The sequence below is a fragment of the Pezoporus flaviventris genome, unplaced genomic scaffold (assembly GCF_033815535.1).
Source record: "Pezoporus flaviventris isolate CSIRO_AGI_PZ_B2104156 unplaced genomic scaffold, CSIRO_AGI_Pfla_v1 ptg000015l, whole genome shotgun sequence".
In the NCBI taxonomy this organism is placed as follows: domain Eukaryota; kingdom Metazoa; phylum Chordata; class Aves; order Psittaciformes; family Psittacidae; genus Pezoporus; species Pezoporus flaviventris.
This window is the reverse complement of record NW_026892563.1, coordinates 24,048,525-24,076,041: the sequence shown is the minus strand read 5'-3', so window position 1 is coordinate 24,076,041 and position 27,517 is coordinate 24,048,525. Positions and strand designations below refer to the sequence as shown.

The 27,517-nt window shown below is 39.2% G+C and overlaps 1 protein-coding gene across 2 annotated transcripts in view; it reads left to right on the top strand.

The window, feature by feature from the left end:
• Window positions 1-273: 273 nt before the first annotated feature.
• CXADR (CXADR Ig-like cell adhesion molecule) overlaps window positions 274-27,517 on the top strand; it is a 34,988-nt gene continuing 7,744 nt past the window's right edge. The window contains exons 1-7 of one of the 2 annotated variants that reach the window (XM_061453775.1): window positions 274-378; window positions 17,377-17,546; window positions 18,250-18,454; window positions 18,826-18,990; window positions 20,766-20,888; window positions 21,203-21,341; window positions 21,686-21,872. In XM_061453775.1, coding sequence (XP_061309759.1) covers window positions 327-378; window positions 17,377-17,546; window positions 18,250-18,454; window positions 18,826-18,990; window positions 20,766-20,888; window positions 21,203-21,341; window positions 21,686-21,872 — 1,041 coding nt within the window. In that variant the 5' untranslated portion in view covers window positions 274-326. Of the gene's footprint in view, window positions 379-17,376; window positions 17,547-18,249; window positions 18,455-18,825; window positions 18,991-20,765; window positions 20,889-21,202; window positions 21,342-21,685; window positions 26,350-27,517 lie in introns of those variants that run through there. The other variant, XM_061453774.1, reaches the window with a different exon arrangement.

Genomic DNA, 27,517 nt, shown 5'->3' with positions numbered 1-27,517 from the left:
CTCACAGCGGGGTTTGGGCCCTGGGACCCGGTGCGGCGCGCGCGGTGAGCTCAGCCGATGAGGCGCGGAGAGCCCAGCCTGCCCGGCGGCCAAGGTGCGCGGGCACGGGCAGCGGCGGAGGGAGCGCCGGGCGGCCGGAGGGGCTCCGCGGCAGGGGAGAGCCGGGAGCGCAGCAGGTGCCACTGCCGGCGGGGTAACAGCCGAGCCACCGCGGGTGTGGTGTTGCCCGGAAGTGACGTACTCACTCACCTGCTGGGCGGTGCGCGTGGGAGGTGCCCGCCGGGACCGAGCAGCCCGTGCCGGTCTCCCGCTGCTCGCGGCTCGACATGGAGTCTCCGCCGCTGGTCGTGGTGTCCCTCGTGCTGCTCTGCTCCGCAGGTGGGCGCCGGGAGCAGGTGGACGAGACGGGATGGGACGGGACCGTAGGGAATGGAGGGAGGTGGCAGAGTGGCGGCGGCTCTTTGGGGTTGGGTTGAAGGGCCGCGGGCGGGAGGGAGGGCTGGTGGCCGCCTGGCTTCTGCCGCGGTGACTGAGGCGCGCCAGCCCCGCCGCACCTCCGCCCCTGGCTGTGTGCCTGAGGGAGGAGGCAGCTGGACAGCGGGGGGCTCCGTCTCATGGGTGGGCGTCGGCGCCCGGCCCGCGCCCGCCGGCGGCTGATGCCGGGTAGCAGCGGCTGAGGCGCTGTGCCCGGGCGGGCGGTGGCTGGGGCGCGCTGCGGAGCCGGCCGAGGCTTTGTTCGCCACCCGCCGGAGGGGCGGCAAGCGTTTCGGTCGCGGTTTTGTCTCTTCGCTCCTTCCCATACCCCAACCTCTATACAGCCTTCGGCGTGGCCGGAGGCCACCCGCCGCGCTGCGGGTTCCGTGTGCCCTCTGCGGCGTTCCTTTTCTGTTGGTCGGCGGCGCGGCGAGTGTGAGCATGAGGGGCTTTCCCCGCGGCTGCGGGCAGTGCGGTGCCGTGCTTCCCGCCCGTTGCCGCCGTGCGCGGCTGCGGAGGGATGGCGACGGGCAAAGTGGCTCCCGCCGCCGGCGTGTGGCTGAGAGCGCGCCAGGCGCGGAAGCCGAGGTGAAAAAAAACAAACTATTGAACAAATTTAGACCATAAACCCCAGCCCTGCCCGTGCAGTGCGTCCGGCTTAAAGGCTGGTCCCGGTTTGAGAGGGTAGAAGAGGTGGCTTCCAAAGAGCCCTTGCACCCCATTTGTCTCAGACTGGATGTCCATGATGCAACTCGCTGGAGGAAGCATGAGAGGATTTGAGGGTGGTGGGAAAGGAATTGAATTAGATGGATTTAAATTCGTTTGTTTTTCTTGCTGAGAGGAAACAAAGGAGTAGGCATCTCAAAAACCCTCAAAACAAACAAACCCCCCTGCCTTCCAACCCTTCCCTCCTACAAAAAGCACGCCAATGGGCTTGGGCTACTTAAAACTAAGCAAATATTTTTCAGCTCTTAAATAAGGTGTTACTGTGTTCCTGTAATGAACTCGGTTGGAGTGCTGTGTTAATGTTTCCTAAACATATTTTTAAAGCTATGTAAGTTTCCACTAAATTTGACCCAAGCTCATGTGAGACTACCAAAGATGACGAAACAGGTTCACAGTGAAGTGTGCATCGGTGGTGTCAGGAGGCCAGTTTTTGTTTCCTGTTGAAAAGTTAATGTTTCTGGTGATGTGAGGGCTGTTTTGGGAAATTAGTCATGGGATCAAAATTCTGTGCCTATAATGGAGTGATGAACTCTCATCTCCTGCATGGAAGGATTTTGGTATTTCTTCATTAACCCTGTTTCTCTAAGCAGAGCTAGAAAAGAGATAGATGCTATCTAAGAGGTAGGAGTTTATAAGTGTTTTGTTGAAAGCATTAGCGATTAAGATTTATATTGAAACACCTCATGTAACTTCAAGCTTGAAAGTTTATTATTGTGAGTATAACTACCCATACTGCAAATGAGCTGGATCACTGCTGGGATATCATAGAATACCAGGTTGGAAAGGACCTCCAGGATCAGCTTGTCCAACAAGGCTATGATAGCATAAAGCTTGGAATAATTAATATATGAGGAAATGTAAAGTTTTGTTCTGGCTTTTCACTTCAGCTCTTCTGAAGTATACAGGTGTCATCAGACATCATGGTGAAATTGGATGCCTTCATAAAGAAAGTATTATATTTGCATTTTGATTAGGAATATCTTTTGCACAATTACTTAGATGACTGTACCCTGAAAAGCACATGCATTTCGCAGTCCTTGGACAGAAATAATTTAATAATCTATGTATCATAGGTGTTAATACATCCTCTGAGCTTGCTAGGTTTTTTTTTTTTCCCATCAGAGTTAATATTTCTGGGTCTGTGTTCCAGATAGACATTAATTCCTTCACTGAGGGAGCAGATGTCAGTAAATTGCTGCTCTCCATGTAGACCAAATGTAAAGGAAGCTAATTTTTGTGCAGTTAAGTGAAAGCTGTTGGCAGTGGAGGATTGTCTAGGTGCTGAAGTCTTTACTTTGGTTTGTGGTACTGGAATAATTTATCATGTTATTTTAAGTCTTGCACTAAGTGCTGTTTTCATAGCTTTCATCCCCTCCCTGTAAGCTTAATTTTCCTTGTTTCACTGTCACTAAAAGTAGAGGATGTAAAATAATCAATTTTGTATAAATAAGATAAATAAGGAGGTTTATCTTGACTGTACAAAATATGCCTTCATCAGGCAAAGGGGCTGTACCATTATGTGTTGAAATAGGAGAGTGTTTGGATTTAAGCTGACCCTGAACCTTGCTTAGGGGTTTAATTCCTCTGTGAGGGTTCATTTCACAGTCATACATAAATAAATTGGGAACTACCCTTTCCCTTGCATGAAGGGAAGAGTTCATCCTTGAGCATTTCAGATTATTAGGGGAGAACAGTTCTTTCTTGCTCTATTTTTGTAATTAGTAATGAAGTAATTTTAGTGTCTGTGTTGGCATTACATGCCTGTGCAACTGATAAATAACTCGTGGCAGTTTGTCCTGGCATTGGTGCCTTCTGCAAGATGACCACAAAACAGGTTGGTGTACTGAAATACCAAATTTCTGCTGTTTTGCAGACTTCTGTTACGAATTTACAATTGGATGACTATTTCTGCACTCATAATAGCTCTTACAATTGTGCTAGTTCTTCTCTATCTAAAACTGCACTCCAAGTCAGTGAAGAGGGGAAAATTTGCTGGCTGTTTGAGGGGTCTGTTGGTATGTATTGTAGTTGTGTATGATCAGTCATTTTAACTAGTTGGGAGATTCCCAACAAGTGGAAATTCAGTTTAACTTAAATGAATGTTATATAGCTGTCAACAAATCCTGGACTACGGTAATAGAAATGATGTACCTCTTCAGATCTTGAAATATTTTGTTGAGACAACTGGTATTAAACTGTTTTCCAAAGGGCAGCATGGAATTCTGGTTTGAAGAGGAAAACTAAGTTGTGATGTTAAGTGCTGGCATATCGTTTTGTTAGGTCTTATGGATGTGTAAACTGTGTAAACCAGGTTTTTCTGATTAATTTTAAGCTTTCTAGAATGTGTGGTCTAATACAAAAAGTATTTTTTTCACTGCTATTTGCATTCAGCATGTGTTTGCCAGTGCTGTGGCTTCAGAGCAGGACTGTGTACCTATTGGTAACCTTTTCTGTGCTATATACAGTGTTGAGGAAATCATCTGGTTTAATTCAAGTTTGTGTAGGGTTTTAGAAAGTAGAATAAATATAGGTGCCTAACTGTGATCCTGATTTAACAAATACACCTATAGCTGTTAACCTTTTCAAAATGTGTAATAGCAGAGCACAAGTTTTCAACAACTAGGAAATGTTATCGTAGCCAGATTATTATCTACCTTTGTATAGATGTTCAAAAGTGTTTACATGGTGGTGATCCATTTAGCTTTCAGAAGATACATTATACAAAATAGTGATGCTGTGCACATAAATGCTGAAATTGAGGATAAGAGTTTAAGTAGAGTTTTACGGTAAATAGGGATTTCTTTAGTCTGTAGTGATATCTTTTACTGCTGCTCTTGTAATGGTGGGGTTTTTACCTTTTTTAGTATCTGTTTTAGTAGTAGTAGTAGGCTATTCTGTACTATATTGAAATTCTACAATGTGTGATGCTTTATTAATAGGGTATTAAACTTTTAAATAAAAATAAAATACAGGTAAGCTTTGAGAAAAGTCTCTGGTTATTGCCCTATAATTAAACTTGCTAAAGTATTTCCAGTAACATGCCCCACGGGAGCTGAACCTAATGCAGGCATAGTAAGTCAGCATTTGCTGGCTGATACGTATTGTCAGATGTGTTTAATAAGGAACTTAAGCCTGTTCATGTTTCTATGCATGCAACAAGATCTTGGAGAAGCTTAAATTAGGAGGAATTTAACTACCACAGGAGATAAATAATGATTTATACCCCAGTCCCTTAATTGCTAAACCTGGTACACTTCATCCTGTTGGCGAGTAATTGTAACAAGTTGCAGGATTCAAGCATCCCTTAATATAAAAATGTATCTGAAGTTCAGGACTCCTTTCCTAGGTTTCCCAGATCTTGGTGTTTCAAGAAGTATGAAAAGCTTTACTGGTGATGCCTTGAACAGCTAGTTACTGCTGTGACATTGACCCTAAGATTTGAATTGGTAATACTGCCTTAACTAATCTGTGTTATCAGAAAGTATTTTATGCTTCAGAATGCTGCTGTGGAGATTATTACAGCTTGTCACTTTGGTCTCCTCTCACTGCTCCCTCCTCCCCCATGCTTGCTTCCCCTGTGTTGCATCAAACTTCAGCTGCCTGCCTGTCTTCACTTCCAGTGCTTGTCGCAGCTTCTCCTGAAGCCAAGCCTGCTTAATATAGAGATGAAACTACTATTCCTAAATAGCTTAGGTTTAGCTCCTGTTGCTGCTTTACAAAAAATACATTTCCATATGAGCACTTATACAAATTACTGATATGAGCGCTTCGTTACTGATTGCATTCGTGCTTTGAAAAATGCTTTCTGAGAAAATCGGAATCTTCAAATCTGTCTCAATATCAGAGTGTTAAAACTTAATAGCCACAGTGCCCACAAAGATTTGTACAGACTAGGGAACTTGGTTTGGGGGCTAATATTGTTTTATCATACTTCCTGACTAATTTAATCATTTGTTGCTTGCATGCGTTCATAAGCTTTTAATGACAGGGGTTCTCTTTTTGTTCTTGTTGCAGCTTCTGGTTCATTTCATGGAGCTTTCAGAAGCTGTGTGAAACATTATAGAGAAATTTCAACACTTTGTGTAGCTCACCAACTTGTAAGAATGCACCCCCAATCAATTTAGTTGTGCTTCCTTTTTTCTTCCCCCTTTTTTTTTTTTTTTCTTTCTTTCTGTTTAGGGAATTCCTCATTTTACTCATTTGCATCTTTCAGGGCATGGTTTAAGAAGAGCCACTTCAGCTTGTTACCATGGAAGTAAGTGGCAGTGAAGCTATAGTTCTATGAAAACCTGTTTCATTAGCAGCCTCAGCATCCTTGCTGGTCATTTCCTTTACTGGACAACTTGATTGCGTGAGTGTGTGGTGAATGGATCTGAGTAGAGGTGCTTAGAACATACATTAATTCTTTTTAACTGGTTAGATTGCATGATTTAAAACAAAGTATTGCCAGCAAGTTGTCCTGGTACAGGGCAGAAAGGAGTGACAGGAAAGATAGCAGAAGAACATTAGAAGGAAAACCCATTCTGCTTGATGGCTGTTCTCCCATAGGAGAGAAATGTTTGTATAACCTTGGCATGCGGGGGGCTTAGTTGGGGAGACTGATGAGGTTGCTGGATCAGGCAGTCAGTTGAATGGCTAGATGTTATCTCAGAGATTATTTTTGCATCCCATTTTGTGTTGTACCTGGTATTTATCTGGCTCCATGGTGAACCAGTTCAGGGAGTTTCATAGTCTGAAAAATGATACGTTTTTGTGAGGTCAGTTTTCTACCTGTTCCTTTTCCTGATCCAACTCGATGAGATCGAGTCTGAGTTGTAACAAGAGAGTCAACTGGAACCTCAAACCTGCATGGGTGGCGTGTGTTACTACTGTGGGGGTTTTTTCGTGGTTTTTTTTTTTTTTTTTGTGGGTTGTTTTTTTTTGTCATCTACATACTGGATCATATATTCAAAACTTATGTTGTGGTAAAGAGGCAAGATTTGGAGCTATACTGGTTGTAGGCTGGAGGCATTCACCAGTGCTGTGATGTGCTTTAACTACTGTTAAGAAGCATCTGGGGTACTTTATGGTCACAAGTTTTGAAATTTTTCTTGCTGCTACATTTTTTTAATAGATATGTTTTTCATGCCCCATAGTTAAAACCTATGCTTAGTATGCTGAAAGGTGATTAATCAACAAGAAATATTTAAGGTGCTAGAGAACTGTTTTAACCTGTGCAGAGTAAGTTTGTATATTTACCAGTCCTGCATTTTCAGTTCTTCCTTTTAGATGTATTAACAATATAAGCTACAAGGAATGTTTCATCTCCATTGTTTTAAGGCATGTAAAAATTGTGTGTGTGTATAAATTTTAGAGCCACCCTAAGTTTTTTAATGACTGGTTAACTTTGTGGTTATTTAGGGTGAATATTCTAATTCTTTGCACTTAGTCCTTTCTGTCTGTTTCTTACCTGAAGGTGGGGAGGTGGAATGGACGGAAGCAAAAGTGGGCAGACAGCCACTTCTTTGTCATTCTTATATTTCACCTTTCTATTAAAAAAACCCGAGCAGCAACAAAACAAGTTAAACCCCAACTCTGTACTATTAAATTAAATAATTCTCAATCTTAATGCAAAACTTGTATGTACTAGGAAAAAGCATTGCTTGTTCAGTAGCTTGGACGAGCCAAAACCCCTTTACTCAAGTGAAAATAATACGGCTGCTCAGTTAAGCGTTTGATTGCACTTAACTCCCTGATGCATTGACTGACAAATGTGCCTAATGCCACACTGCAGAAGAGCTACTTCATTCAGTTTTCTTTTAAATACCATCAAATTGGCGGGGGGGGGGGGGGGGAATCAAATCAGGTGACTGGATTGCTTAGTGACTGTATAAGCCTTCAATACCAGTTTGTAATGGGAAAATAAATGATTTGCAGGGCTAAAACCAAAACCAGCTCATGCAGGTGACGTAGGTTGTGTAGAGGAGAGGGAGGATTTTGAGTGAATACATCATGTCAGGATTTGGGTTATGATTTCTTTTTTCCTCTGGAAAAAAGTCTTCGTAATGGTTTGCCCTCATTTCATTTTACACTTCTTAATACTATCTCTAGATGGTTACTTATTGGCTCTTAAGTGCAGTCTGAAGGTACAGTTTCACATTATGGGTGGCTGCATTACAGATGTGATGTGATTAATTTCAGGTATAATTTCAGGTGCCCAATGAGGTTGTTGCTACTTCCAGTGATGGTGTTGGGTTCCTTCTGCTCTCCCTCTTGTCAGAGCAGCATCATGAAGCTGCTACATGAGTCCGTTCAGTTGATGCAGAAGATAGCTGTTTCTGTAGTAGGTTGTCTTCCTGTTGGGTAATTTCACTCACTCCAGCCCCTTCCAGTCTTCACAGCCCCACTCACTCTGTGCTGACATTGCTGTGGCTGCTGTAGGTGAAATGTGGTTGCTCTCTGCGGGTGGGGCTCCCTGGCAGCCTGAGCAAACCCTTGCCAGGGCCAGGGCAGCCTCAGAGGCTTTTCTGCTGGTGGCTTTGTGCTCCTGCCACTTACCTGCTGTTGGCAGAGCACCACCAGGAGAGAAGAGCAAAACTTGCAGTGCAGTGTTCGCTTTAGCAGAGTCAACTCTTCGTTTTGCGTTCTGCCTCTTTGCATAAAGTATTATGCTGGCATAAAGGCAGGTGATGGCATTAAACCTGAGGACAAGAAGGCAGGACCTCAGTGAGTCCAAAGTATTATAGTTGTCGTTCCCTTAATACTGCAGGTTGAATTAGGTCATGCCGGATGATTGAAATGTGACCAAGCATTAAACTCAAAACTCACCCTGATCTTCTGTACATGTTGGTCTAAACAGTACTCCTGTGCTTAAAATTAATCTCTATTTGTGTTACAATATCCCCTCCCCTCCTCCAAAAGTGTATCCTTTCCTTCAGTAATGAGATACCAATGTTCCCTCTCTCCCCTTGATAAGCAGGCTCCTCTCCGGTAAGGTCAGCTGCTGGAGTTGCTAGGATACTTGGCTGGTGACTTTGGGTTTATCAACTAAAAAGCTTAAAGAATATGTTGAACAAGTAAGGAGCACAAGGACAGTTGTAAAAGGAAAGGGATATTGGAAAGGATCTGAAGGCAACGGGGATGTCGGGGAAGAAGTGAAAGTTGTGGGGAGAGAAAAAAGTAAAAGATAGTAAAGCTTTAGCTGGTGATATATAAGTTTTCTTAGTTGTGTAACTATGCCAGCTGATCTCAGTGAATTACGATTTGGAATCAAATGAAACTCCTGCTATATATTTGCAGGGTTGGGATTATTTGTAGTTCTGTTCATATAAGTCTTAGGAATTTTTTTATTAGTTTGGGAAGATGACTTAATTCTAAGTTCATTGTGCAAGACATTTTAAACTGGGTAAACTAGGGCATGGGTATGCAATGCTACATGAATAATTAGAGCTGGTTACTTATTTAATGCTGTCTAAGGACATGCAGACCAAAAGCCTTTTTTAATTTTTTCTTTGAAGAAGTATGCTTAGCCTGTTTGCTGTTGTTTGGTTTTGGGTTTTTTTTTCCCCTTGTGTGATTTGACAGAGGATTTGTGGATTCAGGTAGACTGTGGTAGATACTCAGTAACTTAATGTTTATTGTTGAATTGTCAGAATTTTCAAGCTAGACCAATAAAGGATTGCTTCAGCTTTGGCTTTTATTCAAAGCAGATCACCTTAAGGTTATGTTTGTGGTATTCTGAGGGGCAGTAGGTCTTTTTGAGCTATTCTACAGAAATTGTGAGCTTAGAGTGGCAAGACTTCCATTTTTGGAACTGGATAGATTCCAGCAGCTGCTTAAAACTATGTTTGTTGTGCGCATCTGGGTATCACACAGTAGAAAGGAATATAAGACTTGGTAGTAGAGTCCTGTTTAATTGTGGAAAGAGGTGAAAAAGTCACAAATAGACAGGGAGAAGGTAAATCCATGATCTGAAGTAATGTCACATTGCTTATTTTAAGGGTGAATAAGGGAGACAGCCCACTAAATGTGCCTCAGGAAAGTGGTGCTTTCCCTGGTTGCTCGGAGGAAGGGAAGTTTGGAAGTATGAACCCACTGTTTTGAGGCTCAGCTGCAGCAAAGTGGACTGTTGAGGTGGTAGAACTTTTCCCAGGCTTATTCTGACATGCAGAGTTTTCTTTCTATATTTTGCTTTAAGTGCTCCTCCTGTTTCATCAGCCTTCTCTTTCTAGCTTATGGCAGAACCTTCCTCCATGCACGTAAGTCTTTTAGCTGCACCATCTGTAGAAAAAGTGTTCTGAAAACAGGACCAGAGCTCTGGGAGTTGGGTCACTCAGCTTCATGTTGTTATTAGCTGAGATGAAATGTGAGAGGGATTTAAAATCTTCCCTCCACTAAGTGTCAGTATAAAACTCAGGCTCTTTTCTCCAGAAATTCCTTTGTGGATTTAGCTACCTGAACTAGTTTTATATTTACTATGGGACTTAAATGGACTGTGAAGGAGGATACAGTGTTTGGAAGAAGGACTGGGGGGCAGATATCTTCTTTTCTAGGTAAGTACTTTTATTCTTGGGTTGTCTTTACTTTCTCTGCCTCTGTAACCTGTATCTTTTCTGCATAGTAGAAGTGCTTCAGTAAGTAAGGTCTGTGACTCTGATTAACTTAGCACTGTCCCGGGAGGTATGAAATGCAGGTGTGAACATCTTTTGTCTGAATGTTTAACCTCTGTTTTCAGGGATTAATTAGTGTTCTGCCTAGTGGATTTAGGCTAGTATAGAGAGGCAAGGGTTTTAAGTAGATATTTAAGTAGAAGAATGTGTAGCATGTTAGTGTCAGTAGCTTTGGAAATACTAGATACAGAAGTGCTTGATGCTTTTGCTAAGATGGTGGTGTGGTTTTTTTGGTTTGGGATTTATTTTTTGTTCGTTGTTGTTACTGCTTACTCTGAACTGTGCTTTTCTGTGAAAATTGTATTATAGCATTGTACGATAACCACAGTTAGTGTCAAGCATGGGAAAACTGTGACCTGTGGAGCATATTAAACATCAACTGCTAAACGTTTTTGATACTCGCAGGACAATACTTTGTTAGAAAAAGCTTTGCGATCTGCCTGTATCAGCTGTGGGTTATCCTAAACATCTAAAGGCTTTGCAGGGTTCTACAATTATTACATATTAAACCCAAACCTGCTCTTTGGCTACATACCCACTATAGATTCAGGTGCAGTAGTGTGGTGTCATTTTTACTTTTCTTGTTTTACTCATTGCTGCATGATTATCTAGCTTGTGGTGGATTATTGCCTGTTGCTTGCTTGTTCCTTTACCTCATCTCTTGCTTATTCTTACCTCAGGTGAAGTTGCTGTGAAGGTTAAGTACTTTGGTATCTAGGTGCCTGACAAAATTAATAGGATGTGAATTGAGCTAATACATATTTTGGATTCTGTCGTGAAATGTTTGATGAAACTGTGTACTTTGGTTGTAAAATAGAATTTCAGAGTTTCATTCTCACATCAGGTGTCCTCAGATCTGTTGAATTTGCTTTCCAAAGGGAAGACAACTATATTTTTAAATTATTCTGCTCTTAAATTTCTGCTTTTCTTCTGTATTACCTTTGTTCCTCTAATGTTTACTAAGTTAAAGAAGACTCTTTAGCGACCTTTCTTTGTGGTGGTCATGCCATGTGTCCTATGGGAAAATAGGGAAGCTGAGAAAGTAAGTATGAATAGCATTCATTGAAAATGTGGAATTGACTCTTTCCCCTTCACACTCTGTCCCCCGGAGTTGCTCAGCCTGAATTTCTGAACCCTGATGAAACTTCTGCAGAAACTGAGCTGGGGTTAACTCTGCTTTAATCTGTGTTAGACCTCATTAGGACTAGGGACATGTTTTGAGGATCTTTTGCTATATGGTGATGCCAAAGGTTGTAGGGTTTAAGATATATGGAAAGATGAACCAAAGCTTCATTGCATTCTGAGAGCAAGTTTCTGAAAGCTATGACTGTAATGAGGCCTTGCTCTTGGTGTTGGAGGTAGGATGCTGGAAACTGAGAACCCATATCTGAAGATTCAATCAAATTCAAAACCCAGATCTCTTTTGGCCTTTGGGGGTTTCACTGGTAAAGCCAAGATTCAGTCTGTGGTGCAGTCAGTTAAGATGCTGTGTCAAAACAGAGTAAGGAAACCCTGCAGCTGTGGTCATCTTGGCTGAGCTGGTGTGACTCAGCTCCTAGGTACTGTAAAAATCACTAAAATGAGAAGTCAAATACTCTTTTACTTCTTCAAAGGCAACTTTCAATCCAGGTACTTCATTAGCAGCACCCTGTCTTGCAGCAGCTTGTTTTGGCATCACTTGTGGGTACTGAAGTTTTGTGTTAGTGAGGAAGCAAGAAGATTGTGAGATGGCACCTTCCTGTGGGGATTTCAGCCATGAAGGAAACTTATGTTTGGTTTAGGATTTCAACCATGAAGGAGGTTATGTTTGTCTTTGCTGGTAAACACTGGGAAGTCTCCCTCAGCTAGGCGCTCAGTGTGCACCTACCTTGATACGTGCTCCCTGCTTGCTTGCCAAGGGTGTAACTGACTCCCTCAGTTCTGTAGGGCCTTATTTCAGAAATGTGGTTTTGAAATAAGAGGTAGAACTTCAGAGTGAAGGTAGATGAGAAAGGGGAGAGTTGGGGAACCTTGCTTAATAATGTCATTAGAGCTAGCTGAAAACCAAGTAGATTATTTGTGATGAGAGGCATATTCAGAAGTAAAATGGGGATGGTGGGGAGGTGGTTCTTGAGACTGAAGTCTGACAAGTGAAAAGGTTTGATCACAGGTTACATCTTTAATCTGTATTTGAAAGAAGAGTCTAAGTTGAAGAGCCTCTTAAGTGAATTTTATAGCTTGTATCTCTCAAAGCACTAACATGCATTGTTGGTTATCATTGTTAATTACTTAAGGCCTCATTCTGTGAAAAAAAACAAAAAAGAAAAAAAGAAAAAGCCATTTATGTTTTTACAGCCATTCTTTGTTTACAGGCAGGTATTGCCAAACAAGATGAGTTTCAGAGAGCCTGGTAGTAAAGATGAAGTACTGTGCAAATGCAAATTGCAGATGGATCACGTTTGGCTTTAAGTACAGCCACATCTCTGAGCTTGACCGTTAGCTCACCTAGAAGCAGCCTGTGCTTTGCGGTTGTGCTCCGTAGTGATTGCGGCTTCAGACATCAGTTTGAACCTGGCATCAATCCTACCTTGGTGGTGGATCTCCCTGACTCCTGCCCCTCCGTGTTATGTCAGCTGCCATACCTTCTGCTGTGCAGCTCATTCTGTTCCCCGTTACCCATTTAGGGAGGTGCTCTCTGCTGGGTTACAGAACACTTTGGTAACATAGTAGCTTGATGCCAGAAACATTCATGCCAGGTTTAAACTTGCACTTAAATTTGTGTAAGCCAGCAATCCAGGATTTCAGTGTACCCTGAATTTGTAACTTTTTTTTTTCTTTTAAATAAGAAATCACCAAATGCATAAGTAATTAATCTAATGAAAATTTGCTGTTATTTGTATATGTCACAGCTCTGCTTGTATCTTTGTTGGAATGGAGAAAGATTTGCTCTCAGATTTTTGTCTGTTTTCTGTGTTGACGATTCTTTTATACTAGAAAGTAGTTTACATTAAATTCTATCAAACACTTCATTTTTCCTTGATTATTCTTAGAAAATATTAATAATATAGTTTGCTAAGCCATGTTCCTCTTGAGCGATATTTGGAGGTCTGTCCATATATTCAGAAGGTAATACAGTTTCTCTACAGGTGGCATACACATTTGCACCCCTTCAGAAGTCATGCGAAAAACTTGTTCAGTCATGCAGATATAGTTTGCAATGTTCTTTAGGGTCAGTTTCCCCAGAGAAATAATGTTTTATTCCATATTAAGAAACTTAAATCTGAATGCTTGGAATTCAAAATGTGCATTTACTTCTTACCTTCTGATACAAACTTTGTAAACTAAACGTGGCATATGTCCTCTTTCCAAAATATTAGAAGAACAGTATGGATGCATTTGAAGCAACTGCACTTTTATGTTGATTTTTTCCAGTTATTTTTTTTAGAATGTGTTTTTTTTAGGATGTGTAGCTTCTGAGTCTAAAGCTTTTCAAATTTTTTTTTTTACTACAGTTAAAAATCAGGTGCTTTAATGCTAAGCATCTTTGAATAAGCAGGATAACTGAGTTGAGAAACCCTCATCTTTTTAATGTGTTTGAGAAAGGCCTGAATTTTCTTCCATGAAACCCCGATAGTCAAACCAAATACAGATCCTCACTCGTCTTGTTAAAATGTCTTCCTGTCACATACTAGCAGTTAGGTGCTGCACTTCATCCACTCATATTTTGAGGAGCATACAAAGGGTATGAAAAGAAAGTGAATCTTCCTGATGTGAGTGGAAACTGAAGGAGGTGAGGCTTGGGAAAGCTTGGAGAAAATGTCATGTTGTTACTATGTGTATCAGTTTCACATAGGTGACTTCAGTCATCCAGCATTCTGCTCCAGGCAGAGTCAACAGAGTACTTTTGTTTTCTCTGTGTCAGCTGTCAGTAAACCACCTATTTTCCTTTTTGTTTCTTCCCTGTTTATGAGGCTTTTCATGTTTCACTTAAGTCACTCACTTTTTTCAGCTTTGGTTGTATTTTGACTTCTCTAGCAAGGGTGATGCGTGCCTGGACTATATATGTCCATATTCCTCCCTTAGTAGGCTGTTTTTACTTCTTTCTCCTTGGGCCTAGCTGCTGACTGATCTGCTTGTTTCCTTACTGTTGGGATGTACTTTTTATGTGGTTAGAAGTGGTTGTCCTTAAATACCCACCAGCTTTCTTGAACTCTTTTTGCCTTTCAGAACTGGGTCCCACAGAAATCTTACTGAGTCAGCCCACCCTTCAGAAGTGCAGGGTCTGTACTGGATGTGCCTTTCTCACTCCTCTCAGGATTTTAAAACTCCTGCTATTTCATGGTCAGTACAGTCAAGGCTGCTGTTGATCCCATCCCCAGCAAGATCTTACTTTTTTTGTTTAAAGCAGTTCCAAGAAAGTGTCAAATGGCTTGACACATTTAGCATCAGTTTTTGCCTGAAATCTTCCAGAAGGCTTGTAGATTGTTTGTGTCCCGCTGTATTGCCCTTCCAGTACATGTCAGGGAGTGTCCCACAATAACCAGTCTCTGTAATTTTAGAGACTTTATGGAATTGCTGAAATAGACTTCATCTGCTTTCTTACCGTGATCGGGTGATTTGTAACAAACTGTGGTGTTGCCCATATGGACCTCTCCTTTAATCCTGACCCACAAGCTCTTAACCAGCCTGTTGTCTGTCCTGTAGAACAGTTTTTTATGTTCCAGATGTTCCTTCAGGTAGAGGGCAGTTCACCTGCTGTTCTTTCCTTCCTGTCTTTCTTAAAAAGCTTGTAGGCATCCATGACAAAGCTGCAGTTCTGTGAACTATCCCACATGTCTTGGTTACTTCAGTCATAGTTCTGTATACAGGTACTTAAGGTGGTTCCCTTTTCAACATGTTTTATCCTTGCCAAGGTCTGCCTTCCACCAGCCTGTGTACTTAATGTGTTTGAATCTATATTCCCTCACTTAACTGCAAATGTCTATCACCATTCCCTGATTGGTCTCTCATTTAAAGCGCTTGTCACCAGATCTGATGAGTGTGTTCCCACCACACTTTGTCAAGTGGGTCCCATCTCTGACTTAGCAGCCCTTGTTGCTCAGGGGTGACCATAAAAATTAAACATTGCCTGTAATGCCAGTCCTGCAGCAAGTTGTTTACTTGCAAGATATGTCTCCACAAGCCTTTTACCTTTCACATGAAAAAGCAGGAACAGACATCACATGGTGTCCCATGTTCTTCGTTGCTCTGGTGTTTTCTTGTCATTTTTGATTTGTCCCACAGCTCTCCTGTATTAATAGCATGGGTGCCTGTGTGAGTAGGTAGCAGTTGGGGGGTGGGGTGGGTGGGAAAGGCAATAGTAGCAATAATAATAATTATAAGGGGTAGTAGTGCAGTAGTTAGTACTCCAAGGGGACCCTCAACAATCTCTCTAACATGCTAAATCTGGCCAAACCCCTTTCACCAGCATATCTGGCAACAGATGTGTTTGTCTCCTCAGCAGAAGCGAATCTCCGACTAGTATTACCTGCCACTCCCTCATATTGCTATTCTTAGTTCAAACCTAGCTCGCTTTGATACCTGCCTTAATGGGGCGTGTGCTGCTTGTGCCTGTCATTCTAATGTTGACAGAAACTAAAAACAGAAAGTGGAAAATAGCTTTATATGCTTGATTTCTGAGTATAAAAAGGAAGTGAAATTTACGAAAAATCTCTGAGACTTGTGTTTGGGTACCTCTGTATCAGCTGATGTATGCTGCAAGCTTCACATGCAGGAATGAGAGCTATCCTGAAGTTCATGTTCTTCATCTTCCATTGACTTGTTTATGTGCAGTCAGTGTGTGTGAACATGCAATTCACACTTGAAAAATTCCAATGTTTGTAACAGTTTTCTGTGTGGGATAAATTTCTGCCAAGTGACTTAAGGCTGTTGGCTTCTGCTTTTATTTAACTTACGGTTACTGTGTTGGTTCATATGCAGGAAAGCAAATGTGTATTCAGTGGTCATCTGTTATGGAACTTCAAGTAGCAAATAACTATTACTAGAGATGCTGTCACAGAGCAGAAGTACTGCCTCAGTGATAAACCATTACTATAGAATGAAAGCTTTTAATTTCCTGGGTTGTAGATTTGAGGTTTTTAAGGAAGTAACATCGTAATGTATTTCATCATCAGTCACTAAACTGTACTTGACATCCCATCTTCTTTAATATAATAAAATAAAAATTCAGAAACGCAATTTGGATATGAACTTAAGAATACTGTATTACAGTTCCCTAATGAAGAAGTGAGGGAGAGGGGAACAGAAGGGTATGGAAGTCACTGAAAAACAGATTAGAAACTTGTGTTCTTTGTTACTGTGCTTTATGGAAACATGATTATACTCTGAATCTATTTCTAGAGGTGGTAGCTAGTCATAATGCTGTCTTTGTTTAGGCAAAGTTGACTGAGGATTACACTGTAATATATTTTACAAGTCAAATGACCTTTTAAAGATTTTTAAGAGGTTTTTGGCTAGTTTTGCACTTGGAAATCTGAAAGGATCCTTTGGAAGGATTTATGGGGATCAGTAACATTTAGAAAATGGTATTAATTCAGTCTAGTCGCAGAGAATTAGTTGCTCAGATATGTTTACTGTGGTCAAAAAAGAGGTGATCCAAACCTGTTAAGAGTTATCTTTTGAAAAGAGGTACATAGCTTGATAAGAAACATTGCACCTAAATCTCTTTGCATGCCATGCAAAGTAATACCATGATTGGTAGAAAGTGAAATAATCCAACTTAATTTGTGACTGTATGTTTGCAATTGGTTTTCTTTAAGGCTTTTGTCTGGAATTTAGTGTGTCAGGTGCTTTCTCTTTCTAAATTACTTTATTTTTTAAATAGCTGTTAAAGATCCATTTGTTTTGACATCTGGAAGGGAATCCAAAGACTTGATGCAGAGCAAAATTTTAGTAAAGTAGAAGGATAGCTGTTGCAGTCTGATCTACTGCAGAAGTGCACTACAGCTTTTCTGCTACATGGGAAGTGCAAGTTAGATGCTCTAGCTAACCCAGAAGCTCAAACTAGAGTGTGACTGCACTGCTTATAATATTTTTAAAATTTATTTCAACTGAGGCTGTGATTCTACAGATTCTCCACCAGAGCAATCTATCATCTTCATGCCTGGGCACTGTTCTTGTGACCTTGCATCTGTTGTGGCTGTAGTAACATCGGTGTGACTGTCTAGCTATGATGAGCAGCAAGCTACACATGTAAAATGGCTGTGGGGAAAAAAAAAAAAAAATTAACCTGAGAAAACTGCTGCTGAAAATTTTTGTGTTTAGCTTTGTATGGGATGTGAATTGTACAAAAAAAATTGTATGGTTTGAAAGATGTAACTGCCTGTTGGATATGATTCCAAATGAACAGTATCTGACTTTGTATTGTGTTCAGTAATAAACTGCACAGGTTCTTTTAAGGGTGACAAGTCTGAAGAATGGCATGATTTCTATGAAGTAAAAGTGTATGATGTATTTATGAAGTGTTCCCAAAACTTTTTTTTTTTTACAGGTCTAACGAGAAGCCTAAGTATAACTTCAGTTGACCAGTCAATGTTTGAAAAAGCACAAGGAGAGAAAGTTACATTACCATGTACTTTTGTACTCTCGGAAGAAGATGAAGGCCCACTAGATATTGAGTGGGTATTGATACCAGCAGATAATCAAAAGAAGGAACAAATAGTAAGTAGAGACTTTTTGGACAGCATTAATTCAGTTGTGTGAGTAGGTTAATGCATGAACTTTTATTACTGGCTTTTTAAACTTCCACCTTTTCAGGTTGGGATGCTTGTGATCTTAAATTACTCTGAAGTGCAAGTTAATGAAATGTAGTGGAAGTTTTGGAATAGCAGGTTAAGTATGGAATTGTCAAGAAATTTTGTGCTATAAACTTGTCTTCTAAAGAAGAACTCTCAAATTAAGTATGCTGCAGTTCCAGAAAACAAACTTTTATGGTTTTGTACCTTTTTAAAATGATTTTTAATTGTACCTTTTTAACTTGATTTAGGAGGATTTAATTTTAAATATTTTAACTCTCTTAGTTTATAACTCTTCCTTTGGAAGCCTTATAAGATGACTCCTTCTAGTCATCTGGTCATCTGTCTCCTTCAGGTAGGCATGATTTACAGAAAGAAATCAGAGCAATTTTTAACAGTTAGCTTTCAGTTAGAAGTCAGTGCTGACATACTGCTACTTGGGCAGGTGTTTAATTGCAGTATTCATTGTAGTACTGTGTATGATAGTATTCTGAAGTTTGAGATATGTGGCTGTCGTGGTTCTTGGATTTTTTTAAAACAGTAGAAAAAACTGTCAGGAACTTGAAGATACCAAATTATTTTGAATGCTTACATGCCAAATGGATTTCTGAATATTTTTTTTTTAATAGATAATTATGTATGCTGTAGACAGGATCTATAATAATTATTATGCTGCTATGACTGGGCGGATGCAGTTTACTAATCCTGATCCTAAATCTGGTGATGGTTCATTGGATATCTTGAATTTGAAGTCCACAGACACTGGTACATACCAGTGCAAAGTGAAGAAGGCTCCTGGAGTTCAAAGCCAAAAAATACAGTTGTCTGTACTTGGTAAGATAATGCTTTTCTTTAATTTTCGGTGACATTTTTTATGTGTTCATTCCATCATATCTTCGTCTAAAATGAAAACTTATGTTGGACAAAGGTAGATTGAATCTATGATGATGCATCTATATCCATTACTGTGGCTTTGGGAGGGGTGGACATCATTCTGTTGGGGGATAAACGGAATAATTTTCAGAATAATGAAGATTTTGAAAAAATCTATGCCTGGATTTTATATATCATAGAAAATCTTTATGTGCATAGAAATGGTTTGTGCACAAGCTTTGTCTTTAGGAAAATGGACTGACCTACTAGAACACAGCTAGTAAGCATTTTAATTGTGACTGTCATTAATTTAGTGATACTTTGTTTATTAGTAAAGCCAGCAAGAACTAAATGTTCCATCGAAGGATCACAGGAGATTGGAAAAGATGTCATCTTGAAATGCATATCACAAGAAGGATCCCCACTTTTGTCTTACAACTGGAGGAGAGTATCTGGAGTATCTGGCATACAGGAACTTCCTGCTACTTCCACGCTGAGTACTGTCAAATTTACTCTCAAATACTTAAGAAAGATTGCATTCATATTTTTTTGCTTGACTTGTGAGCATTTCATGCTTGGTATTAATATAGAGTAGTCAAGTGTCACTTCTGCCCTCTCACTGGGTAATAAAACTAACTTTGAAATGAGCTGGGTTTTGGTTGGTTGAGATTTTTGTTGTTTTTTGTTTGTTTTTTCATACTGGGAAATGTCTCGGGCTTTGAGACATTTGAGATTCTTTCCATTAGGCTGCAGAATCATCTTGCTTGCTGATGCTGGCTGCTTTTGTGCTCAAGTGGACAGCAGGGAAGAGTCAGAGCAGAGTCGAGACTTAGTGTTAGAGCTATCTTCAGGGAAGTGGAGATAAAAGCTTGAATTTTATTAGAGATTGAACTGAGGTCTTCACTTCCTGATCAAGTGACAAAACTTGTTTAAAAAAGGATATGTGTCTGTAGAAGAAAAGTTGTCAAGAGTAACAAAAGAGAAGGCTTACCCTCTTCTTACAAGAGCATACAGGAAAGAGTTATATATTCTGAATTTTGATTCAGAATTATTATATTATTTTGATTCCAAATTATTATAGTCGTACTGGATTTTTATTGCGAGAACTTCACTGTAGAAGGTTAATTTGTGAGTTTCGGCTTTTGTGAAATTATTCTGGAATATTTTTTTTTAAAACTGCTGCTCAGTGCCAGTTATTTTAGTATTCTTTGTAATTATGAAAACCTTAAACTTTGAGATAGCAGGGGTTCCTTGCAGGTGAAATAGTTTAAGAATCTTTTCACAAATAGACATATTCCAACTCGGATTGTGTTGGACATATAGGACAAAGTGGTATCGTGTCTAAGAGTAGCCAAAGTGGCTAGGAGAGAGAACAAGAAGGTGTGTGGTCCTTCCTTATAAGGGTCCTCTATCCCCGTGTAATTTATGCATCAGGAAATTCGAGATGTGGCTTCAGTTTGATTTATTCACATCCCATATTTGTCTTACTGTAACAAAAAAGTGATGCTATCAGTGCTGGGCGAGAATGAGTGAGGAAATATGCAGATGTGGCACTAACTCATAAAACAGTGTTTGTTTTGGGCTTTTGAATGTAGGTTTGAGGAACCTAGACACTATCTAACTTTTTTAGCAGGTATTTGTGTGGTGCTTTGTTCCTGTGATGCAACTTCTTACAGTGCTAATGGCAAATCTATTGGCAACTAAAGCATGAGACCCAGCTGAAGTAGAATCTTACAAAGGTAGCTGGCAATGGCTTTGAAAGTCCTGGGGAAATACTGTTTGTTTTCACCGATTGTCTCCTACCCATAGACAAACTTACTTGGTCACTCAGTGGAGTACAGTGCTCAGGTTAGATCCAGCTCATGCTGAGCATGTGTTCTGCAGGCATCTGAGCTCGTGTAGAATCGGTTTAGAGAGATAGAAGAGGTACTTCTGTGATGCAGTTAATACTTTGTATTTTAGAATTCTCTGATAGAATGAGAGAATTGGCTAGTTTAAGCATCTGTTTGTATTCATTGTCAGAGCAATTAGCCCATAGGCTTAATATTAAGTCAAAGGATGTGGAATAATTTTCCAGTCGTCTAAAGTAAAAGACTTAAAAATAATAGTATTTTGCAGCACAATAGCTTTTTTTTTTGGTTTTATTTGGATATTTTTTAGTACAGCATTTTTAGGTAGGATTTTATCTGTGTTCTGGATTAATAGTTCTGTAGTATTGAATATGGAATTAAACTTTGGGAAATGGTTAAACTCTATCTTTTGTTTTTTATAGATAAAAATACCGGGGAACTTCTTTTGAAAAATGCCTCTCAAGACTATTCTGGTACATACAGTTGTTTTGCTTCAAACAGAGTTGGCACTGATGAATGTTCCATTGAGCTGAACGTCACCCCTCGTAAGTGTTTGCTGTGTAATGGTTTTGTGTATGAAAACTGAATAATCTTGTTTCTCTAAGCTCCTAAAAGGTTGAAAAAACAACCCTGTTGTGTAACTGATTGTTGCCACTTCAAGTCTTTACTTCCCAAAACTTTGCTTTTTATGCAGAACTCTTACTACTGTTTTAAATGCATGTGATTGAGGCATACCCCCTGTGATTCAGTAATATGCTATTAAAATGGATCTTGTGGAAATATACTGTTTTTAATGTTGAGGAAAGAAATTGCTCGTATATGTTTGACACTTAACAAAGAGTATTGTTATCTATTCTAGCTATAAATACAGCTGGTGTAATTGTTGGAGCTATTATAGGAACTCTGCTGGGTCTTTTTATACTGGCTTTTCTTGTCTTCTGTTGCTGTAAGAAACAGAGGGAGAAGAAATATGAGAAAGAAGTACATCATGAGATCAGGTAATATTTCTGTATTATTTGAAGATTAATTTTTAAATGTGTATTTCTGCAGATAAGTTATGTGACAGTTGAGATTTCTGTCTTAATCTGGAAAGTTTGCTAACATACTAATAGCTTGTCAGAGAACTTTTCGTATGGCGTAGATGATCATATCTTTTTTTAGATTTTTAAAGGCAATGAATACTTGATTTAAAAAAAACAAACAACAAACCCTTGAATATGTGAGCCTCTTTTGGCTATTGTGCCAGAATAGAAAGAAACAAACAGAAAATGTGTTTTGAAAACTCAGAGATAATAATGGTGACTGAGTTCTTGTTCTGCAACTGGCTTTTTGTCTGTTTCAGAGAAGATGTCCCGCCTCCAAAAAGTCGCAGTTCAACAGCCCGCAGCTACATAGGCAGCAATCGTTCTTCTCTGGGTTCAATGTCTCCCTCAAATATGGAAGGATATACCAAAACACCATATAGCCAAGTTCCAAGTGAAGACTTTGAACGTCCTCCTGGTCAAAACCCATCCTTTGCACCCTCAAAGGTAGCTGCACCTAATTTAAGTAGAATGGGAGCTGTCCCTGTGATGATTCCAGCACAAAGCAAAGACGGGTCCATAGTATAAAATATTATTAATTTAAATGCTGTTTTTAAAATGTTCATTGTAAGTATTAGAGAAAACTGCTGTGTTCCATCCCTCATTTAAATAATGACATGCAATTTTCCTTGAAGAAAACGAACAGGTTAGTTTGAAAAGCCACCAATTTTAATTTTTAATTTTAAACTTATTAGTATATGACAGCTGAACTATTTGCTAAAAACATTGAGATTCCTAAATAAATATCAGACACTGGAGGTATTTGGACCTCTGGTAGGTCACTGAAGAGACACTGTCAGCTAGTGTGCAGTCCTGAATATTTAACAGTGAGGCACAAGTGAGAAGTAACAAAAGAATTTCATATTTAGATCATGAAGTTTCTCAGAGTTCCTGAAACTTTATCCTCAATTTTGGAATAACAGAAATATTCACACTTGGCCACTGTCTGATGTCTGTGGCATGTGGCTGAGATGCTGAGGATGACTTTGAATTCTGTTCAAACTGAGTATTTATGCAGTTCTTTAACCTGGTAATGTTTGGAGCACTTCTTGAGCTCTTTTTTCAGGGGCTGCCAGTTATTTGGTTCAATTAATTTAATGAGTATTCTGAATTTTAAATTTTCAGTGAGTGGAATGTGACAGGAGACCTTGCAAGTTCTTTTGAAACATGAATTTTTCTGTAATAACTAGTTCTAGTCATGTCAGATAACTTAATACTTATGTTATCTATGTGTCTGTCTATTTAGATTAGATATTAGGAAGAAATTCTTTACTGTGAGGTTTGTGAGACACTGAAACAGGTTGTCCAAAGACATTGTGGATCCCTGGATGTGTTCAAGGCCAGGTTGGATGGGGCTTTGAGCAGACTGGTCTAGTAGAACCTGCCTATGGCAGGTGGGTGGAACTGGATAATCTTTAAGGTCTTTTCCAACACAAACCACTCTGATTCTATGATTATCTGATGCAAGAGGTCCTATCAGGTTCTTCTTGTTGGTATCTAGCCTTTAAAATGTCTAGATCAAATGTTAGCCTCACAGTAAGAATGAATATGTATCTTTATGCAGGTCTTATGTTAATTGTACCTTGCATTTTCCAAAGCCTGTTTAGATTCTGAGGCAGTGTTCTTAACTTTTTTTCCAAACCGATTGCTTAGAGGCTCCATGGCTTTTTAATAAAAGCTGTTAATTAACTGATATTTGATAACTATCCTTCTTCCAGCATCACTGTGGAAACATCTTTTCTTACACATGTAAGCAGTAGTTAGCCTTTACTTAAGATTCTAATGTCTTGCAGTATGAATTTACAAGGAGTTTAAAGCTCATTTCTCCGTGCCTCCTCAATAGCCCTAAATATTATGAACAGACATTTAGACTTCAAGAGCACCAGTTTCATGCAGCCAGCATCTGAGACAAATTAGTTATCCAGAATTGTTGATGCAAATTTCGTGTTTTAAGATTAAAACCCCATCTTTGCAGTTTTTCAAGCTTTAAAGCATTACAAGAGGAACAGAACAATTGCTTATCTTACTTTTACACATGCTCTGATAGCTTCTGATGATTGATAATTGCATACCTGTGGAAGCTGAATTTAAAATTTAGTGCAGTTTGAATCTTTGTGGATTTTTTTCTTCCTTCCTGTTTTCTATGTTCTTCATCCTGTGCTGAGGGCTAGAGTTAGTGGTGGTAAAGTCCCTTTGGCTAATTCTAGCTGTAGATGTTAAACTGCAAAGAATTCTGGGAAACTCTAAAGGTTGTAGTATGTGGCACTGGTGTTGATGAAGGAAATCTGAATAGCCTGTTGAAAAATGTTAGGATTATTTGTGTGTAGCAGCAGTGTGAGAGAAAACATTTGCCCAAACTTCTAGGTTTAGTGTCTGCTTTTTTTGTAGCTGCTTGCAGATCTGTGAATTCTACAGCTTACTACTTAATGTTTGTCCTATCTGTAGTTAGATGCACAATTTTTGGCTGGCACTATTAAAGAATATACCCTTCATACTGAATTTAGAAACTTGAATGGCTATTAAGTATTCTAGACTTTTACAGTTTTACACATTTGAGACTTTTTTAGATTGTAAACTGATACTGTTAGAGATCAGATTTTTTTATCTTTCATGTGTGCCTTGTCAATAAACTTTGCCTGATTGTAACTTCAATTTTTATGAAATTTCTGGTGCCTAAACTTATTGTTTGAACAGGTGCTTAGATGATGGTACAGTTCTTAAAGCATGACACTGTGATCTGATTTCTTGATTCTTATGTACTATAATACCTCTTCATGCCCATTTTCGGATGTTACTTCAGTGTCTCTGTATTGGTCTGTATTTCAAATGTCAGTTACTCCTTCAGTTGCTAATTATGATCTAAGTGTTCATGTTTCTGGAAACTATTCGGTTGTTGTACCAATAAGATGGATGATAGACTTTTCCTTGTGTGGTAAATAATAGGTTTAGTAACAGTGCCAAACATATGCTTGTGAAGAGCACTAGATGAGGAGACATCTTCTTGCATCTAATTATGATAGAAGAGACTTGCAAGATTTTAATCATACTCTGATTGTTTACCTTGAAACTAAGGCCTTCCTTAATTGAAAGGGTATAGTTATAATAAGTACAAGTTGAGTACAAAACTAAACTGAATCACAGACTGAGAGAGCTATAAACCTAAGCAACCAGGCAACAAACCTACTGAATTTGGTTCTTAGCCATCTGTGGACATAAGTAAAATTGTATGTGAGTTTTGTGTTATGTTTGTTTGCTTTTAGTTTTGCGGTGGGTGTATTTGTTGTTGATTGGTTTTGTGGGTTTTTTTTCTTTCTTTGTTTGGCCTGAGACCCTGTACTTAGGTAAGCCCTAGGACACTCAAGAACAGAAACCTGTTTTGTTAAAGCATACAGAGCAGAGTTTACACATGCTTAATGCTCTGTCAGCTTGTACAAAATAAATGGACAGAACCGGAGGACAGCATGATGTGCCCTCGGAGCCTGGCTGTTAGGTTTAGGAGCTTTGACAGTGTCTGTCTATTTATGTAATTGCATGGAAAATAAAATAAATAGAATCTGACATAGTCCTTATCCGAAATAAAGAACCTCTGACTTGGGGTAAACTTTGCCTCAAGTTGCTATCATCATGCCTTTTTGAATGGATGCGACACTACTATGAAAACACTATACTATTATATAAGTATTATATTACCTATTATAAATTACTTCTTTCATCAGTAGATTGTTCACTTACACTGGACTATGATTCTCAAAAGTAGCTACTATAGTTTAGCAGTGATTTCTAGCTGCGTAGGAGATGATCTGGTTAAATATGTGAGGTGTCCAATGTTAGACAACTTTGCTAACAGAAACGTTTTAGGAAGTAATGGCAGCTGATATACGAGTTAGAAGGTGGCATTTTTAATGTCTCATTTTATATAAAAAAAAAGGCGGGGGAGAGCAGTACCATTATGTAAATACTCAGTGAGCTCAAGAAACCTCTAGTTAATGTCATGACTGTAAACTTGCCTGTTGAGGAATACTATATATAGAGAGAGAAGAAACCCCTTGGTTTTAGCATGGTGTGAATAAAGTGTTAGACTTGTAATACTGTAGAGGTTATGTAACACTTGTCCATACATTGCAAGCATTTTCATAAAGCTTCTGAAATGGATATTTAAAGATATTTGTGTGATATTTACCTAAAAAGGAATACTTCCTCCAAAACTGTAGTGCACAGAAATGCCTTGTTGGAGGAGTAAACCATGACTCTAAAGAAATGTACAATGCATACATCTTTATCAGCTCTGATAGTTGCATTCATATTAGGTGTATGCTTCGTGCTTAATAGTACAAGTAAGACTTCTTAATTGCGAATTTTTCTGTAATGTTGAATATTGTATATTACTGACTTCTGTGATAAGCTTTTGGTTTTGTTCTTAACAGTGTATATTCTGGATCACTTTAGATCTTTGTTCCAGTCTGAAGACAAAATGCTACTTTTTTCACTTAAACTTTGTTTTACACACTTTATAGGTGCTTTGTGGGACCCTTTGGGTATTGGTCCTCTAGCATTGAGGCACAGCTCAACTGAAACCAGAGCAATAATAAATATTTCCTGAAATCCAAAATGTTATGATGTTACATTACGCTTCTCATGCACAAAGCATGGACTTGAATATTGATGTGAATTTTAGTATGAGGTTTTATATTCACACTTCTGGGGGGAATGGGGTTTTGAAATACAAGTGTTGTGAGTGAATTTGTAAAAACAAAATACGAGATTTTAAAATGCTGTAGTTCCATGACAGACTTGTGTACTTTTTGAAATAAAACTGTTGGAAAAAACAGTAGTCTGTCTTTATTTTAAACCAGCTCTTGTGTATGGCTTCAGCTTTCTTTTGACGTAATTGGAGGTGAACTAATAAATATAGCTGTGTATACCACACTGGCATTAATAATTTTATTTCTTGCCCCCCACTTAAATTCTGAAGGAAGTAAAACTTTGTATGTTTTAAAACATGCTCTTATTTGTGGTTTCTGATTGTAGATATACAAATGTGGTGATCAGTTTTAAAAACATACCAGAACGATCTCAACAGTTACTCCAAAACATAAGCCTGGAAAGGAACTTTAAAATTCATCTCTCTTTATGTAGACCAAAAACTCCTGCAACTGATAAATTCTTATCTTTCAAAATTCAAAGAAGCACGTTTACAGCACTCAAAGCATGTTGATAGAACACTTGGTTTTATAGTTAACTAATAGGCATCTTTTTTTGGTTCAGATGAAGTTGGCTGGGCTACACCCCTTCCCTTAGCCTTGCAAACCAGTTGATGGCTGTCCTTGTAGTTTTATGTTAAGATGAATGCAGTTTCTCCAGCATTGCCTTTGGGCACATACTTAGTTATAGGAGACAGGCTGATGGGCTAGATGACCTTTGAAGGTCCTTTCCAAACTATTGTATGATTCTGTGGCCTCTTATGGGCTCTGGTTGCATTAATGGCATATGTATCATTGGAGGCCTAATTAGCTTACAGTTGTTCATAAAGTCTGCATATCTTTATATATTATAATGTGTGCCTATCTTCATATGTTAATGTGTACCTGAGCCATGCCAGATGTTTCAGTAACTTTGTGTGTATATAAGAACGCTTTATAAGTGTGTGCACAAGCATATGATGTACTAGTGGGAAAGCCTTTGGGAATTTATCTCATTTCAGATTAAAACTTGTGCTTAAATACATATGGAAACCTAATAAAAATGAAGGTTCATATTTGTTTCATGCAATAAAAGCACAGAAAATTTAGCAAAAACTAGGACATAAATCAGGTGCTTTCTAAATATCAGTGGTGAACATGGCTAGCAGCTCCCAAGTGCTTTCTTGCATGTTTTCAAGTATTTTCTTCTAGCTTGTGGAATCAGAGGTCTGAAGCAGGGATTAGCAGTCATGTAAGTTTTCACAAAATAGTTATCCGTTTTTAATCATTAGTTCCTGCACTAAGACAAAGTACCCTGTTATTCTAGGATACCTAAATTGCCAGGCATACCACCTGCTACAGAAGCTGTTGACCAAGCCTGGCTTCTGTTGTCTTGCACAAAAGTAGCAGGTC